We start from the raw sequence: 17,712 nt of genomic DNA on the forward strand, positions 1-17,712 counted from the left end.
GAGACGGCAGGCCCAGAAGAGGACAGGCCCAGTAGAGGGCAGGCCCATGTGAGCCATGCCCATGTGAGGGCAGGCCTAGGTGAGCGCATGTTAGGATTCTGCCCTCAGCTTGGCCTGCCCTATTCTGGGTTTGTCCTCTCCTGGTCCTGCCCTCACTTGGCCCTGCCGTCTCCTAGGTCTAACTTCTCCTGGTCCTGTCCTCTCATATTCCTTCCCTCACCTAAGCCTGCCCTCAACTGTGCCTAACCTCACCAGGGCCTGCCCTCTCCTGGACCTGCCCTCACTGGGACCTACCCTCACCTATTCTGGCCCTCTCCTGGGCATGCCCTTAACAGGGACTGCCCTCTCCTGGACCTGCCCTCTCCTGATCATGCCCTCACCTGGGCCAATCCTCACAAGGCCTGCCCTCTCCTGGACATGCCTGCTCCTGAGCCTGTCCTCTCCAGGGCCTGCCCTCACCTGGTCCTGCCCTCTCATGTTCCTTCCCTATCCTGGTCCTGCCCTGTACTGGGCTTGCCCTCTCTTGCGCCTGCCATTTCCTGTTCTTGCCCTCAGTTGGTCCTGCCCTCCCCTGGGCCTGCCCTCATCTGGTCCTGCCTTCTCCTGGGCCTGACTTCACCTGGGCCTGCCCTCTACTGGGCCTGAGCTCTCCTGGGCCTGCCCTCAACTGATCTTGCTCTCCCCTGGGCCTGCCCTCAACTGATCCTGCCCTCTCCGGGCCTGCCCTCTCCTGGGCCTGCCCTCGACTGGGCCTACCCTCTCCTGGGCCTGCCTTCACCTGGTCCTGCACTCTTCTGGGCCAGCCTTCACCTTGTGTTGCTCTCAACTGTTTCTGCCCTCTCCTGGGCCTGCTGACTCCTAGGACTGCCCTCTCCTGGCATGCCAACTTCTGGGCCTGCCTTCACATGGTCCTGCCCTCTCCTGGGCCTGCCCTCAATTGGTCCTTTGCTCTCCTCTTCCTGTGCTCTCCTCGGCTTGCCTTCTGCTGTTTCTGCTCTCATCTGAGCATGCCCTCTCCTATCAGGCCCAGGAGAGGTAGGGCCAGTTGGAGGGCAGAACAAGGAGTAACAATCACTTAGAATGCAAATACTGTATACTAATTTTATTCAAGTTCTTTCTTTTTAATTGAAGTATAGTCAGTTTTCAATGTGTGTCAATTTCTGGAGTACAGCATAATAGTTCATTCATATGTATATATACATACATTCATTTTCGTATTTTTTTTCATTCTAGGTTATTGTAAGATATTGAATATGGTTTCCTGTGCTATACAGTAAGAACTTGTTTATTTTATTGTATACTAAATTTTAAATGGTGATAGAAATACATTGGGAAGATAAAGGGAAGAAAATGTATGTGTTGATTCAGATGAAGGGCAGTGTAAGGGAGTTAAAACTTCACTTAACAATTAGTAATAAGTGCGGGGGCGGGATGGGCGGCGGAGCCGCGGATTGTTCCCCGGGTCGCCGACTCCGCGCGTGCGCATTGTGACTCCCGCGCGTGCGCATTGTGACTCCCGCGCGTGCGCATTGTGACTCCCGCGCGTGCGCATTGTGACTCCCGCGCGTGCGCATTGTGACTCCCGCGCGTGCGCATTGTGACTCCCGCGCGTGCGCATTGTGACTCCTGTGCCGCCTATCCCGCCGGCCACCAGGCGTCCGCGGCCTCGGGAGCAAACGGGTGGCAGCCGGCGAGCCGACGTTGGGCCCGGCCTGCTCTCTGGGAGGAGGAAGGAGAGGCTGCTGTGCCGGTCCCCAGAGCCCCGCAGCCCCGCAGCCTGCTCCGCCGGCGAGGAGAAGCTGAGAGCCGCCGTCGCTCCGTCCGGCGTCGCTGCCATGGCTGCCATGATGGGTCGGAAGTGAGCCTGCGGGCGACTGTGCCGGCTCGCACGCTGCCCCCGGGGTCCCCGCCTCCCCGCCCGCCCCCGCCCGGGAGCCTCGGCCCCCGCGAGCCCTGCGAGCCCGGCGCGGCCCGCGTCCTCCAAGCCTGTGCGGCGGGGAGTGGCTCCCGACCTCCGGCCCCGGCGGCGAGTTAGGTGGTGGACCCGGCCGAGTGCAACATCAAAGTGATGTGTCGCTTCAGACCTCTCAAAGAGTCCGAGGTGACCCCCGGCGACAAGTACGTCGGCAAGTTTCAGGGAGAGGACACGGTGATGATCGCGGTGAGTGCCCGCGCCCCCAGCCAGCTGCGCCCGGAGTTCGGGGAAGTGGGGAGGGGGGCCGGGAAGGAGCAGGGGTCCCCGGCCTCCCAGGGGGTCCGGCGCCCCCCACCCCGGCCTGCAGGCGGGGGACGCAGGCGCGGGCTCGGTCCGGGGCACTCCCGCACCCGGGGCGCCGGGGGCGCCGTCCGGGAGCGCAGCCACTGGTGAGGATGCTGCCGGAGTTTGGGGTTCCCCCCAGGTTTGCCGAGCGTGAGATAGGCAAGATCAGACCCCGGCCTGGGACTTGGAGCTCTGAGGCCAGCCCTTCTGTGCCTTAAACAGTCACGGTGCTTGGTCTTAGGGAAAGTGAGCCGTGTTGAACCCTGTGGTTCCCACCGCGGGAGGAGGAAAACTACCGAACGGCCGCAGTCGTCCCTGTACCTTCTCCCAGCCTGCCCTTTGACTTTACAATTGCAAATGGTGAATCGAGGGCTATGAAAAAGACATGGTGAGTTTTCTTTTGAAATCGGAGCCGTCGATTTTGTTTAATCTTCCAGCGGATCTAGACTGTTCACATCGGGCTGACTAAGTAAGTGCCCAGGGAGACTCACTGTCTCATTCTCACTGGGTTTTAAGGGGTAACCGTCTCGGAAAGACTGTTAACTTTTTGTGCGTACATCAAAGTATTATAAAGCCAAGCTTAAAAAAAAAAAAAAAAGATAAGGTTTGACCAGTGGGCTAGATATCTTGTATTAGGTTCTTACATCTACAGTTAAGATCTACCTTGAAGAAAGTTGATTTTGATAATCCCGAGGATGGTGAGAGATTGTCCTTGTAGTATAAAACATAACGTGACTGGAGTTGGCTGATCATTGTCAGGGAGACCAGAAAGTAAAATTGATACATATATATATATATATACATATTTTTTTTTTTGAGATCTGATCTTCAGTATTGAAAGGTGTCTAAAAAGGATATGACCAGTTCAACGAGATTAAAATGGATAGTAAGATACTGCCTGCAGAACAGTGGATTGTGACTAGAAATTAAATTCTTCTTTCTCGGTAATGCCATTTGGCAGAACGTGTAAGACAGCACTGAAGTTCTTTAGAGTTTATGTGAAAGTTTCCAAAGTTCAGCTCTAGAAAATGAATGTCACAGCTCCACGTTTGCTCAGTTGGATTTTGGCAAACAAATCATTAGTTACCAAATGCCAGCTACCACTGTGTGAGGACTGTCAGGCTGGTTCTTTGTTAACAAGCCCACCAAAAAACTCTTGCTATAAATGACATTATGATGAGGCCAAAAAGTTAAACACAAAAATCGTCATCCTTTTCCTCTAGGAGGATGCATTTTACATGGAATCAGAGGAAGCATGCGAGGCCTGGGTTGTAAGTTGGCAAACAGGAGGCTACTAGTTTCTTACAGAGTTTTTGTGATCACTCAGCCTCAACAGTGGTGGACACATCAAAGCTGGTTTTCTTATTCAGACTTGATTAAGAGTGTCTTCTTTCTCCAGAATTTGTGCATTTACACAAATCTATAAGCATTATCAAGATTTATTTGTTGGAATGGTACAATTTAGGATTCACAATATGTTTTACAAGATTAGGTTAGAAAGTAACCTGATGCAGGCCAAATGTGACATGAAATATGAGGAAAGAGTTGATAGGAAAGAAAGAATTACCACAGGAAGCACGGTTATTCTAGGTTGTTTCCTTTGGATGAAGTTATTTTAAGTTTCTTATATAGTTTTCCTTAGTAATATAAGTAAGTTTAAGTGATAATATTAGGAATCATAGAAAAGTGATTGAGTCATGCATCAGTAATGAACAGGTAAGTTGGCCTTTAGATAAACTGGTAAGCATTTTCTCTGTTTGTTTTTTTTTTTTTCTTTTTAAGTGTAAGCAAAAATACATTACAGCTGTGATATAGCTTTAAAAAAATGTAAGGCAGCATGTTTAGTTCATTACTTCCGAAACAGGTCTTTTGCGTTAGAGTATGTCATTACTCTGAGGTCTCACTTTTTTCCCCCCAGTTTTAAAAAAATGCATTATTTTAATTTTTAAAAAGCTGTCTGGGAATTTTTACGGATATCAAGGAGGAGCAGAATGAGAAAATATCTAGGTTAAAGCGTATCTAGGTTTGTTTTGTTCATTTTGCTGGATCCTGATCCTGGTTCAAGGTAAATAACTTAAGAAGGAATTGCTGTGATGCAGCATTTAAAACTGAATTGTTTTAAACGATTTTAAAACATTTTTTATATAGCCTTCTGGTTAAATCAAAATTTAAAGAATAAATATTTTAGTTTACAGTGTTACTGAACTCTAAGTATAATTAGTGCTCATGTAGAAAATAATTTTTAAGGATTCTGATTTTCATCTAAGTTCAGTTTCCGGTACTTTGTCCAGACTTTTTTCCTGTTACTCATTTAATGAGTGATTTTAATATTATATAACCCCATGGCAGGCAAATCTTGTAATCTTATAATGTTTCTCTGTGTTTTGCAGCCTTTGTGCAGATGCTCTTTTGTAATTTAGTGCTTGGTGAAATGTAAATATTACATATTGAATGAAATAAATGCATTATTTTTTGAAGATCTTTAAATGACACAAATAGAATATTTGCTTGGATAAGCAAACCTGTTATCCACAAAAGAAGGGAAGACCTTTTTAAAGAAGAGAAATGCCTTATGTAGTTCAAATGAGCTTGCTGAAAACACCAGGGAAAAAAACTGAAAACATTACCCCTGTATCTGTTTATGCATCAGAAAAGTGGAACAGGCACATCTGCATCGTTAAGTATCTTTACTAATCGTCGTTCCTTATATGGTGTACACTGCGGCGGCAGCCAGAACCAAAAACAGGTCGTTGTAGTTGATTGAAATTAGACCCACTTCCCTACCTACAACAGCACAACACAATTGCCCCTTTCAAGCGAGTGGTTTGGTGTTTTATCCTAATTACCTTAAATATAAAAACTGAAAGAGGAGCCACCATCACAGCCCTTTACACCCGTGGAACGTTAGGCCTCAGTCAGTGTCTCCACCCATGTGGTGTATGATCTGAAAATGACTATTCAGAATTCCAGAGAAAAACATATTCCTGCCAGAAGAGTGTCCTTTGTAGCCAGCTTTGGTGTTCAGCCTGATGCATGCAGATTCAAGCAGGAATCACTTGACTTAAGAAATCTAAGGTAAATAAACTTAACTCCTGTTTGGTTTTGTCCCCTTGAAGCCTAAGTCAGATGTGAATGCATCTTGTGACTTGGAGTGTCTTGGAAGATGTATAAGAGTAAAGGCTGTATAACGTACATTTCAAAGCCGAGAACCAGGTTTTTAAGACATAGATATCCAGGTCGTGAGTTTTCTTTTGTTTAATTTATTTGAAGGATTATTAGTTAAGGGGTGTGTCTTAATTATAGACGGTTAGAAATAGTTTTGTTTCACAAGTCTTATTTTTCATCCCAGGAAGCCAGGATCAACTAGTAACTTTATAGTTAGATCTCTACTCAAAACGTTTGCCTTACCTAAGAAAATTATTTTAGTCTTAGAATTCAAATAAGACTAATTTGTCAGCTTAATGCCAAGCACTTAATTTTTTAACAGTGATACATACCTTAAAATCACTCTATCCCAGTGTAGTTATTTTTATGTTTGCATGATCATCCTCTTATCTGAATAAGGTTAATGGTGTTTGCATATTTGTTATGAAGTGATGCTTCTGGTAAACAGCTGCAGAACATGCTTTTGAGGAGGCTTCACTGTGACATTATTTTGAGCATCTCTCTTTCTAAATGGTTTATGAGCACTGTTTTTTTATTGATGTAAAAATGAAGGCAGGACTTCAGTAGTGTTTGTTCTTTTTATTCTTTAAACGTTTACTTTCGTGAAATATTATCTGACTTATTTTGGAGGGATGCAGTGGTCATACTATTACCTATTTTTTATTGATTAACTTGTTTCTTGCAAGCAAAGTTAGAGTTAATGGTGAGGCCTTTAGCGCTAGGGGCTGTGTCCATTCAGTTCAGTTGACATCACTCGATCACATACACTAGATCCCAGTATGTATCTGCTTAGTTTAGTGGTATAGACCCCACCCAGCCTTCTCCTCTGTTATTATTTGAACCCTACACTCTGTACTAATGAAGTATCATTTCTAAAACTACATTATTCATTCCCAGTATCTGATACCTTATAGATGCTAAGTAAATGTTTGCCGGGTAGATGAAAAGGGAAAATTACTTCTTGCGTAGAAAGAGTATTAGCACGGTTTATCTCCATTTTGATTACGCTCGGGATTGTGTCCAGAATTGCTTAGCATGAACACATTTTGTACAATCCGTAAAACAAGAGATTGTCTTTTATCAGCCACACCTGTAGATTTGAATGTTAATGTCTCAGAATCTTAGCAGAAGGACCCTTTTCTGTATGTTGTAGCCAGAGAATAATCAGCCTACTTTTAATTGATGCCAAAGTGAGGTCATCTGAGTATGTCCTTCAGGAACGCTTTCAGCTGCAGAGGGAAAACAAACAACTAATAGTGGTCTAAACAAATAAGAGGTTCTTTTCTTGCCCAGAAAGCCCGGGGATGAGCCTTTAGTTCCACTTGCTGACGCTGTCACCCTCTGTCATCCTTAGCTACTGACTTTTCATGATCATATTTGTCACATTTGCAAGATGGATGCTTCCGTTCCAGACATTCATTCCAGAAAGGAGAAAGGGCAGCTTCAGCTGAGATGGTCCTTTAATCAGAAGAATAAACCCTTCTCTGAACCTCCCTGCAGACCATCCCTTATGTCACAGTGTCTAGACCTGGGCCACGGAGCCGCTGGTTGCAAGGAGGCTCCGCTGGTGGGCGGTTAGCTTCCAGCCCGTCCAGTGGGAGGTGGCAGGGGCATCGGGAACACAGTCCTTTCAGGGGGTTTGCTTTGTTGTTGCTGGTGCTCCAAGCTTTGGGAGGGGAATTGTGGGGTATAGTTTCTGAAAAGTGCAGTCTTTTTTCACTAAGACCTAGGAGTATTCTGGAACGTTGAGTTGTTTGGGGCCATGATTGTATTTTATTTTAAGGTCCAGCTTTCTCCCTTTCCTTTGGAAGAGACTAGAGTGCAGGCATACGTTTGCTTTCACTATCGAGACGCCCCCTCCCCCGCTTCCCTCTCTCATCTTGAGATGTCTACATTCTCTCTTAGATTGCTAGCTTGTCCCTGCCAGCACTTAAACCTACTTGGGTCTTGCCCATCGTAAAAAATACCTTTCTCCCAGCCAGATTTCTGCTCTACTTAGTTACCTCCTAGTCTCTTTTCAACTCTTTCCAATCGGACCTTTGTCATTGGGTACTTTTCAGTTTCGTCTTGACGTCTCAGCTGTATGTGACATAATCACTTCCTCCTTGAAAATTCTTCTTTGACTTGTGTGGACATTGTACTCTGATTTCTTTCATTTCATGCCTCTGGCTCCTCAGGCTACATCAGCAGTTTTCTAAATGTGTGCCTAAAATGGGAGTCCGCAAGATCCTTTTAGGGGCCCGCAAGATCAAAACTTTTCAAAATAATACTGATACTATTTCACTGTGTTGGCATATAATCTTTGCTCCTTTATTTCAAACTTAACTCCCTTTGATTTCTTGAGTGCTGCAAGCTCCTTTCAGCCTTAGGACCTTTAAGCATCCTGTTCCCAATTCCTGGATGACTTCTCCCCACTCACCCTCCCTCTTGACTAACAAGGAAGAGAGTGACAGTGAGCTGGGCGCTTCTTGTTCTTCAGTTCTTTGCCGGCCCTTCTCCAGAGTGTTTCTCTGGCACCCTTCCGCTCCCCCACCCCGGCTCTCCTGTTGAGGACTCTCAGCACTCCCTCAGCACAGTCCCTGAGTCGGCGTTCTCGTCACTTGGTTGCTTGTCTGACGTCCGCCCGCTATTACTTACGCTCCACTGACAGGTGGAGTGCGTGGGCCTTGGCCCTCATTCTGGCATGGTGTCCAGCATCATGGGCACTTCATAAATACTTGGTAAATGGGTGAAATGATTGAAAAGCTGTTGCAGTAGACTGAAAAGCTGAAGGGAATAGTGGAAGGAGCCTTGAACCAAAAGACAGGAGATTTGGCTTTGAATTTTAAATTTGTCATTAACAACTTTTGGACCTTTGGGGATTCGAGTTCCTCATCTGCAAGATGAAATTGGTTTTGAAAATAGATTCTCAATGCTTGCCAGAAAAGACACCCAATAAATAAAAATTCACTCAGCAGTGTGAGTGCCTACCACAGCAGTGCTAATTACTGTGCTTTGCCCTGGAAAGACACCAAGGACGAACACACACATTCTTGGTTTTGTGGAGTTAATTCTCGTGGATTTGTGTTTGGGCCCTAAGGTCCTTTCCGCAGAGATTCTATATGTGAAGTGATGCGTATAGTAAGTATCCTATTTTTAAGGTTCAGTGTATGATGACTTCTTTGAAGGAGCTTAGAAGTGTCTATTCACGTTGCACTGTGTAGTTGAAACCCTTGTCTCTGTTTTTCAGTCCAAGCCTTATGCATTTGACCGGGTGTTCCAGTCAAACACGTCTCAAGAGCAAGTGTATAATGACTGTGCGAAGAAGATTGTTAAAGGTAAGCATGTTGAACCTGCTGGGTTGTCCCAGCGATAAGTAGTTTGTGGTCTTTCCAACGTCCTTTTTCATTTTACTCTCCCTTTCTTTTTAGTTAATTGTGAAAGTTGTTTAAATAATGAGAAGGTCGAATACAGTTAGTAAGCTTGCTGCTCTCATTGCATGAACTAATTTATGTGCAACACCTAGCGAAGGGTGTTAAGAAAATTGTAGTGTCACACACGTGTACTTGGAAGGTGCCAGATACTAGACGTGCCCAGCAGAGGTTCTCAGGTGGCAGTGCTAGAAATACAGCAGCAGGAGGGTGGAAACAAGATGGCCGGACGAGTTTCTGCGAAGTGGTAGGAGACGGCGGCCTGCCCTCCTCCCGTTCCGCTGTGATTCCTTCCCCAGGGACTGGGCTTGTCAGTCAAATGAGAAACCTCTGAGGAATTTAACAAGGGTGAGAAAAGTGTGTACGTTCCAGTTATAAGTACTGGTAACTTATACTAATGTATTTTTCAGGTTTATATTTTCTGAAAGCCCAGAACCCTAGAGCTGAGAGGGTGTTAGTGGTTATCTGGACTTACTTCCAGTTACTCCAGAAATATCTTAAGTCAGAGGGATCTTACGATAAAATAGACATTACTTTGTGAGATGATTTATACCGCTTCTTTTGACAGTTCTGACTGCTAAAAAGTACTTCTTAGATTGAGGCAAAAATCTGTCTTGTAGTGTCCACCAGGATAGAGGGGTTGGGCTTCAGTGTGCAAGTGGAGAGGTCAGGGCTGAGTAGGAGCAGGGGCACTGCATCCAGTAAGAGGAGAAAAAGTAGAGTTTATGGATACAAATAGGTCCATGCATGTGACGGAAGGAAAATGTACATGTTCTTTGGCAAGGTTGGCATGTTACAGTCTCAGTGGGGTCAGAGTCTTGTTGGAGTTGGGGTACGAGAAGGAATAAACGGACGTGGGTACTTGATGTTAGGCAGGCCGTGCAGTTAGTGATGGGAAGGTCTAGAGAGTGACCGTGGAGCTGGCATCTGAAGGAGTAAAGGACAAGATTGTGGAGAGAATCAGGTCGAGGGTCTGAGGGGCCAGGGTGTCATGTAGCAGTGCGATCATCTACTGCCTGGACGTTGAAACGGCCAGCATAACAACTGGAATGGAACTGGCGAGAGCGGACCGGAGGGAGAATTACACGTGATTCTGTACATGATCTCGAGAAAGGGAGGTGGGCAGTGTCGTCCTGTGTTGTGAGCCTGACGGAGCCGTCCAGTGGCTCTGTGCATCCTGGAGCGTGATGGTACGACGTTCTTTGATTCATTGTGCTTTTGTCATCAGTACAGCCTGAGATTACTTCAGCTTTTTTAGTAATACAGAGTTACTGATACATGAATTTGAGGGCAGTTTAAATGTACAAATCCTTTTCACATCTGCTGCAGCCGGGGTTACACCCCAGTCCACGCTTGACTACTGAGTGCAAGCCTTTAAAGTGTAGGTTCCATCATGTTCCTTGTAGCTCATGCTCATATTTTGAGTTTTGCTTTTACGGTTGTCTTACGAGGAATCTAAGTGGCTATCAGCATGTTTTGATAAGTCTATTATGGCGTCAAGGATATTTAAGTGTTCTTTTAAGGTTTTTATTTAAGGACACTGAATAAGGTTGTTGGTGATTATTAGATCACATTGAGTATTCAGCTGACATCAGAGTCTCTTACTGTCCAGTCGTCTATACTTCTTAGCTTGTCAACATATCCACAAGAAAACGATGAAAAACTTGAATCCTTTTGTGAAATCATGGTGCATGACTCTCGTATTCCCCAGAGTACCAGTTGAGTGATCCAAGCAGACAATGGGGTTAGCTTTTCCTTAGTGAAATTTTGGTATATTTGTCTGAGGTTCCCAGAATCTATCATTTTTCACTTTTTGAAAACGAGTATAACATTTACAAGTTAGTCATCTTTTGTTACCTCCATTCTCTGTGGCTTCTGTGAAATTTTTATCCGTGGGATGTAATCCTCTCACAACTAGGAACTTGGGCTCATTTAGAAATGTTCTTTGGCCGTCCGGCCCACCTCAATCCCGAAGTCGGCCCAGCGGTGTTTTTCCCGTTGTTCCATTTTGAGGAGAATGGTGTAGATGGTAATACATCATTAGTTAACATTTTTTGGTCTTTTCTAGGCAGTGCAGGTCTTACTCGTGATTCTTTTTCTGAATATTTTTAAAGCTCTCTTTAGGGCCTTAGGTTTTGTTTGTTTGTTTTGTTTTGTTTTCGTAAGACTCGCTGCTCCCAGGCTTTTTCTTTTCTCATGTTGTTCCAGTGTTTTTTTTTTTACCTTGTTTGTACGTCCTCGGATGGTTTCTCAGCAACCACCTCACACCTTCCTTCCTCAGAACTCTGAAATCTGTTGTCCTGAAGTCCAGGGTACTTGTTTCTACTGCCTTTTGTTGTTTCAGGTGACATCATTTCTAAGATGACATCATTCTTGTTGTGAAATTTCCCTCCTTTTCTCAGCATTTTGGTCCCTTTTACTTAACCAGCAGATTCCTGTTTCACTGTTTGGAGCTGGTTCTGAGTCGCGGCTCCCTTCTGTGCAGCACGGTTAAGCCCAGGCTCTGGGATCAGACGGACCTAGATTGAGGTCTCGGGTCTTCCACTTTCTGGCTTTGTGACTTTTACAGTCACCTAACCTTTCTAGTCTCTGTTTCCTCTTCTGCAGAATAAGGGTACTGTGAGGATTTTAAAAGATGATTCGTGAAAAGGTGCTTTACCCAGGACCTGGTATGACCTAAGTATGTAACAGGTGTCAACTGCTGCTTGTGGCCTCTGTTTTCTAAGAAAGGAAATGATTTTCTTAGTTTGATCAACCATAATCGTACTTGGGATAGCTCTCAGCCTAATTTTCACTCTGCAAAATTAGACTTCAGGTGCTGTTACAGTAGAAGGTGTCCGTCTGTCTGTCTGCAGGTTCTGTGCCAGCTTTGCCATTCGTAGAAAAGTATCTGGCTGACTTTCTCCTCTTACCTTCACCCAAATGCTCTGCCGCTTTGGAGGGGCCTGGGTGTAGTAGCCAGCGGGACTTGCCCCGGGCAGGATGTGAGTGTGGCGGGGTTACCCATAAAGACATAGATTTAAGGAGAGTGATGGGGTGGGGGCTAGGTGAGGTGTGAGGACAGAAAAGCAATTAAAACTACGTGGCAAGTTGGACTCGGGCCCCTCGTTGGCATACAGAGCAAATAGGATGTGGTTAGAAACTGGTGGGCAAGGGTCGGCAAGATGGTGGGTGAGCTGGTATTTCTTCTGAGATGTGGGTTTGATGAGCGAGCTGCCAGGGATGAGCTGAGAGCAGCTCGTGTGCCCGGGGCCTGCCAGGCTCTGTGGCCGCTTTGTTTCAGATTCCCATACAAGTACAGAACTTATATACAGGGCTAAGACTTCCTTTTTATAGACTGATTAGATAGTTTTTTTTTCTTTTGAACATGTTTTATCCACCTGTATTCTGTTTTGAAGTCTGAACCTGAGCGGTGTCTGTAAGTTGGTTTCCCTGGTATAAAGTAGGTGTCATTTATTCAGTGTTTGCTGGATGCCAGGTGTCATACCAGGCCTCCATAGGGTCCCCAGTTGCACCATAGCTTCCTGCCTGGGACTGTCTGCCACTGTATCCACCTTAATTTTTCCAGAGGTAGCCTGCCATACTGTGTCGTGGTTAAGAGCTTGTCTTCGGAGCCAAGACTGTCCTGGTTTGCATCCCAGCTCTGTCTTCCTAGCTGTGGAGCTATAGGCAGTTTATTTAACCTCTTCGTGCCTCAGTGTCCTCACCTGTAGAATGGGACTAAAATAGTACCTTGCATAGGGTCTTGTGAGGATTAGATACATTGATACATGATAAATTATCAGAGCCTGGCACATTGCACATTCTCAAATGTTAACAGTAATAATTTTACATGATGATTTCTCATTCTCACAGCCTTCCCCTAAGCAGGCATTTTCCTGATGAGGAAGCTGAAGTTCAGAGATGAAGGGACTTGTAGAAGGTGATAAGCCACTGTCTCACTTGCTCAGTATGTTTCCTTGTTTACAAAGCATGAGAGAAGTAAGATGGCTGTAGTCCCACCTCTGTTTCTCACAAGAACAGCAAAAGTATGTTGTAAAAGGAGGGGAACACTTTAGAAAGATGCTGTGCATTAGAGTAATAGTCATTCACCAAGCATTTGAGGCCCTGCTAAGTGCCTGGCACCACGCTGGGATTTTACAGGCTGGTGAGGAAGGCAGACAAGTAAATTGGTGTCTGCAATACACGGTGGTAAGTATCATGGCTGAATGCAGGGGCTGTAAGACTCTCACCCGGATTCATTTCGGGGTGGGTTGTGGAAGTGGGCTGGAGGAAGAAGTGAAGCCTAAGTTAAAGGATGCATGAGAGTAGGAAGGAGAGTGAGGGGCGCCCAGACAGGGGTACGCATGGGCTGAGGCGTCCACGTGGGAAAGTATTGCGTGTGTGGGGAGAACATACATTATAGGTGAGCGAACTTGAACCATATGAGATTGTCAGATTCAACCATTTTTACCAGCAAAGCCAGCAGTGTGAGGGGAAGGATGGTGGGAGATGGAGCTGGGCAGAAGGCAAACAAGAGCCAGGTCCAGAAGTGCCCGGTTTCATCTGATTACAGATGCGTGCTCTCTAGGATTTTAAAAAAGATGAGGAGTATTTGTATGTGTGTGTGTGTGTTTTTAAGATCTGTACTTTTAAGGTATGTGCATTTCATTCTACATAAGTTTTACCTCTGAAGACTAAAACTGCAGAATATTGAATTGTGGCTCATGGTGTAGGCATGGTGAAGTGTTTAGGTGGAAGCGTGTTGAAGTCTGCAGTTTACCTTGAAATGCATTAAATAAGAGGGATGGATAGACACATGATTAAGGCAAATAGTAAAATGATGGAATTCGTTTAATTGAAATATAGGCAGTTTACAATGTTGTGTCAGTTTCTGGTGCACAGCGCAGTGCTTCAGTCGTGCGTGAATACACGTGTGTTCACTCTCATGCTCTTTCACTGTGAGGGGCTACAAGTTACCGAATACAGTTCCCTGCGCTGTACGGTATAAACTTGTTTATCTGTTTTGTGTGTACCAGCCAGTATCTGCAAATCTCAAGCTCCCAATGATGAAATGTTAATGATAGAACCTGGGTAGTGGTTATGGGGTGTTCACTGTAAGATTCATTCAGTTTTTCTGTAGGCTTAGACTTTCTTATAATAAAGTCACCATGGGAAGCAGGAGTCAGGAATGGAGTAGACAAGGGATTATTTTCCTAATTGACGAAAGTGGTCTTCCTTTCATGACAACATGGCACCTCTAGAAATCACCTAATCATTGTTATCTCCCCTGCACCCAGAACCGAGAGCCTGGGTCCTAGTGCTGAGTAAATACTGGAGTGTTGAATATTCCATAACCTCTGATCGTATACAGTTTTTAAAGTTCTGCTTGAAGTCCCAGATAGAAATGTGCTGCATACATTTATTATCCTGTGAGCCGTCACGTGACAGGGCTTCACCTAACACACACACACTGTGATGTCATGTAGATTGTGCATCAGTGTGATCATGGGAAAGTCGCTTAGTCATTCACCTACCGGTATTTATTAAGTACTTATTGTGGTAGTTGCTAGGTAATCGGATCGTATCATGAATGAACGTTTTATGTATAGATCTAACAAAAATTTGGAATTCATCCTTAGGTTTTATGTGATTGATTAAAAGATCTTAAGCAGAGTGTATTACACGGACATACCGAGAACAATTATGTATAAAGGAAGTGAATTGGAGAGGGTGGTGCATTTTTTCTCCATATAATTTCTTCTTCAGAATTACTGACAAATTACTGCAGTTCTATTATCTATTTTAAATGTGATTCTTGAAATTATTTTGCTTCCTGTCATAAAACTGAAAAGATTTAGAATGAAAGTTTCAAATTTTTAGATCTCTTAAAATCTTCCCAGGGAAGTAAATACTAATGCCTTCTCTTTCCTATTAATATGTGTTTCTGTAGCAGATCTGTTATCTAGTTAGTTGTGCCCAATGTTGGGATTTTTTTTTCTTTCTTTCTTTCTTTTAAACAATCAATTAAAAAAAAAGAATTGGCTTGTTTGTTACAAGTTTACTTTCCACTGTTACCATCTATTTCCAGCAGTCTTCTCTTTTTACTTTGACTTCCTCTAGACTAGAATGTAATTTTATAGTACCTTTTCACCAAAAAAAAAAAACAACAACAAACAAAAAAAAACCCAGAACAAACTGAATCCATGAAAACTGGAAATCAAAGGGTTACCTTGTTCACTCGTATTTAGCCCCCTTGAGCCTAAAGGAAATTACTTTAGGTCTTGGGGTATGCAAAGGACTAGAAAAACTGGTTTGTTTTGTTTTTTAATTACAGGAACGTTCTGATAATTGATTCTGAGGTAGGACTGGACTTGGTGTGTAAGGAGGGATGGTGTCTGTATGGGTTTGTGAGGCTTAACCAGCAGTTGACTACCAGTCAGCCTTACTTCTAAAAGCCGATTGATACCTATAGGTAGACTGGCAGAGCATTTGTCTCTTTTGGGTCCCCTGAAGCTTTGGAGTACAGGTGTAATGACAGTGGAGATGTACGCTGACTTGAGAAATGATTACAAGCAGTGGAATTTAAAATGTGTTTCTTACAACAGAAAGTAATCTGGGCTGGAGGGGAAGGAATTGCTTAGAGGGAGCATCACAGGAAATTACTGTTAATATATTCTTAATTCCCTTAATGCCTTTATAAATTTTTCATGTGCTCAACTTTGACTTAGATGGAATCTTTCATATTAGTGTAAAGGGAATCTGAATCTTCCTCACCATTCTTTCCACAAACATGTTAATGTGAGGATTTGATGGTGCACGGGTGAGGCACAAGGTTGATGTACGTGTGAATTATTGTAGTGTTTTTGAACATTCTGCTTAAGGAAAAAGAATCCCCTGATGTATAAAATCTCTTTATTTCCTCATGGATGTACTTGAGGGATACAGCGGAACCATATTTGCGTATGGACAGACCTCCTCTGGGAAGACGCATACAGTGGAGGTAACATTTGATGATCTGTGCTTGGATGTGGCTCGCAGCGCACACGGGGCATTCATCCGTTATTCCTGACAGTGTTTGACCCGCTTAACTAGCTTTACTTACTGTTTATTGCTTTGTCTCATACGAATTGTATACAAGTAACATTGTTGGCAAATGATCCGTTCCTGAGTTTAAACAGTGAAGAGTTGTATATTGGAAGTCATGCCTAGCTTTGATTTATCAGCGTAACCACAAAATTAGGAAGATTTTAGGATTAAATCGGAGTTCTCTGTCTGGTAAATTTTGGAATTTTTAATATTTATGTGTTTTCATTTCTCTTCAGAGCACTTAATTTTTCCTCAGCTCCTTGGTTGTGTCTGTGTGTCCATCCCGTCCCCCAGCCCCTGGCCAAATATTTGCCACTCTTTGATAGGAAGATCTCCAGAATGAGCAGAGCTGCTATTAATAATAAATGTGGGCCTGCTCAAGCTTTGCTTCTAGGAAACAGCCTGTAATCTTCTGCCGCTGCTGCAGAGTATCTGCTTTTATCATCTGTCTGAGCATTCTGTATAAAGTAAACGGCTGCTTGTTTTAGTCTTGTTCATGTTACTCATTTTCGTAAAGTTACAGTCAGAGAGGAAGGACGTTCCTAGCACTTGGATGAATTTGACTTGAAGTAGAAGCTGCTGTGCAGATTCATAGGGCAAGAAACTTAACTAAAACCTTTCCCTAGAGTATGTTCATTTATAAATGTGCATAATCTGAATCTGATGATTAAATAAAAGGCCAAGGTCTGTTGGTAACCCCCGTGGTTGGCATATAGTCTTTATGTGTAACTTACCAGAATATATCCCGGTTGAACTGGGTTTTTTTGGGTGTTTGTTGAGCCACTTTTTTTTTCTTAAATCAATAATGGCAACAATTAGAATTCCTGTCCTCTGTTGACTGTAAATTGTGGATTAAAAGTTTTTAATCTGTGCTTTACAGTTTAAGAAGCCTAATTTTGTTTTCTCTTTAGGGTAAACTTCATGATCCAGAAGGCATGGGAATTATTCCAAGAATAGTGCAAGGTATTTTTAATTATATTTACTCCATGGATGAAAATTTGGAATTTCTTATTAAGGTAAAATCACTGGGGAAAGACTGTAATTTATTTTATGCCTAGAATAATTCTGTTCCAAAAAATAATAAACCTTTTCTTTTAAAAGGTATTTTTTAATGTTTTAATGGACAGGTATAGTTGAAAGAACATTAGAATTAGTAAACTGAAGTCCTTCATTTGCTGTTAGTAAACAAGTAGGCTAACCTCTTTGGCCTCCTCCTCCGTAAAATAAAACAGTTTGTTTTGCTGCAGAGCTCAAAGGTTTTAGATGATTCGTTTTGGATGAAGATACGTAATGGAAAGTGCATTTTAGTTGCATGAGGATTTTAGCGCATTTAGGGCCTCCCAATAGAGTGAAAGCCGTGACTGAGTTGTCCCCGTAGTCTAGTCGATGCTTGGCACTAGGACCCCAATAAATATTCAGTGAATAAGTGAATAAATTACTTCATAATGTTAAGTGGTTGATCTTTTTCCATTTATTTCCTCTGCCCTTTAGGTTTCATATTTTGAAATTTATTTGGATAAGATAAGGGACCTACGAGATGGTGAGTTAAATTCTTGCTGTTTGATCATTTTTGAAAGCCACATGTTACTTTCTTTAGTAGTAAATGTGAGACCATTTCTCAGTAACCTATGTGAAATTGACTTAAATGATAGAAACATTTTAAAATGCTTCTTAGAAGGCTTTAATTGAATGCCTTTTGACACATGGAATAATCTCTTTAAAGCATATATTTATGAGTGGCTTCTAAGAGGTAAGTTGAGCACTGGGCTGGAGTTAGGGAGCCTAGGTCCTGAGCTCTGGTCTTCCATC

The 17,712-nt window shown here is 43.6% G+C and overlaps 1 protein-coding gene across 28 annotated transcripts in view; it reads left to right on the plus strand.

The window, feature by feature from the left end:
• Window positions 1–1,624: 1,624 nt before the first annotated feature.
• LOC106730654 (kinesin heavy chain-like) overlaps window positions 1,625–17,712 on the plus strand; it is a 76,782-nt gene continuing 60,694 nt past the window's right edge. For 11 of the 28 annotated variants that reach the window (XR_004317461.1, XR_004317472.1, XR_004317469.1 and 8 more), the window contains exons 1-4: window positions 1,625–2,161; window positions 8,655–8,742; window positions 16,815–16,866; window positions 17,395–17,443. Coding sequence is in view for 5 of the 28 variants with exons in the window: in XM_032473867.1 (XP_032329758.1) it covers window positions 5,211–5,335; window positions 8,655–8,742; window positions 15,755–15,817; window positions 16,815–16,919; window positions 17,395–17,443 (430 nt within the window). In the remaining 23 variants the exon portion in view is untranslated. Of the gene's footprint in view, window positions 2,162–2,501; window positions 2,649–4,650; window positions 4,694–4,726; window positions 5,336–8,654; window positions 8,743–15,698; window positions 15,818–16,814; window positions 16,920–17,394; window positions 17,444–17,712 lie in introns of those variants that run through there. The other 17 variants (XM_032473867.1, XM_032473866.1, XM_032473865.1 and 14 more) reach the window with 13 other exon arrangements.

The sequence above is a fragment of the Camelus ferus genome, chromosome 35, assembly GCF_009834535.1.
Source record: "Camelus ferus isolate YT-003-E chromosome 35, BCGSAC_Cfer_1.0, whole genome shotgun sequence".
Taxonomy (NCBI): domain Eukaryota; kingdom Metazoa; phylum Chordata; class Mammalia; order Artiodactyla; family Camelidae; genus Camelus; species Camelus ferus.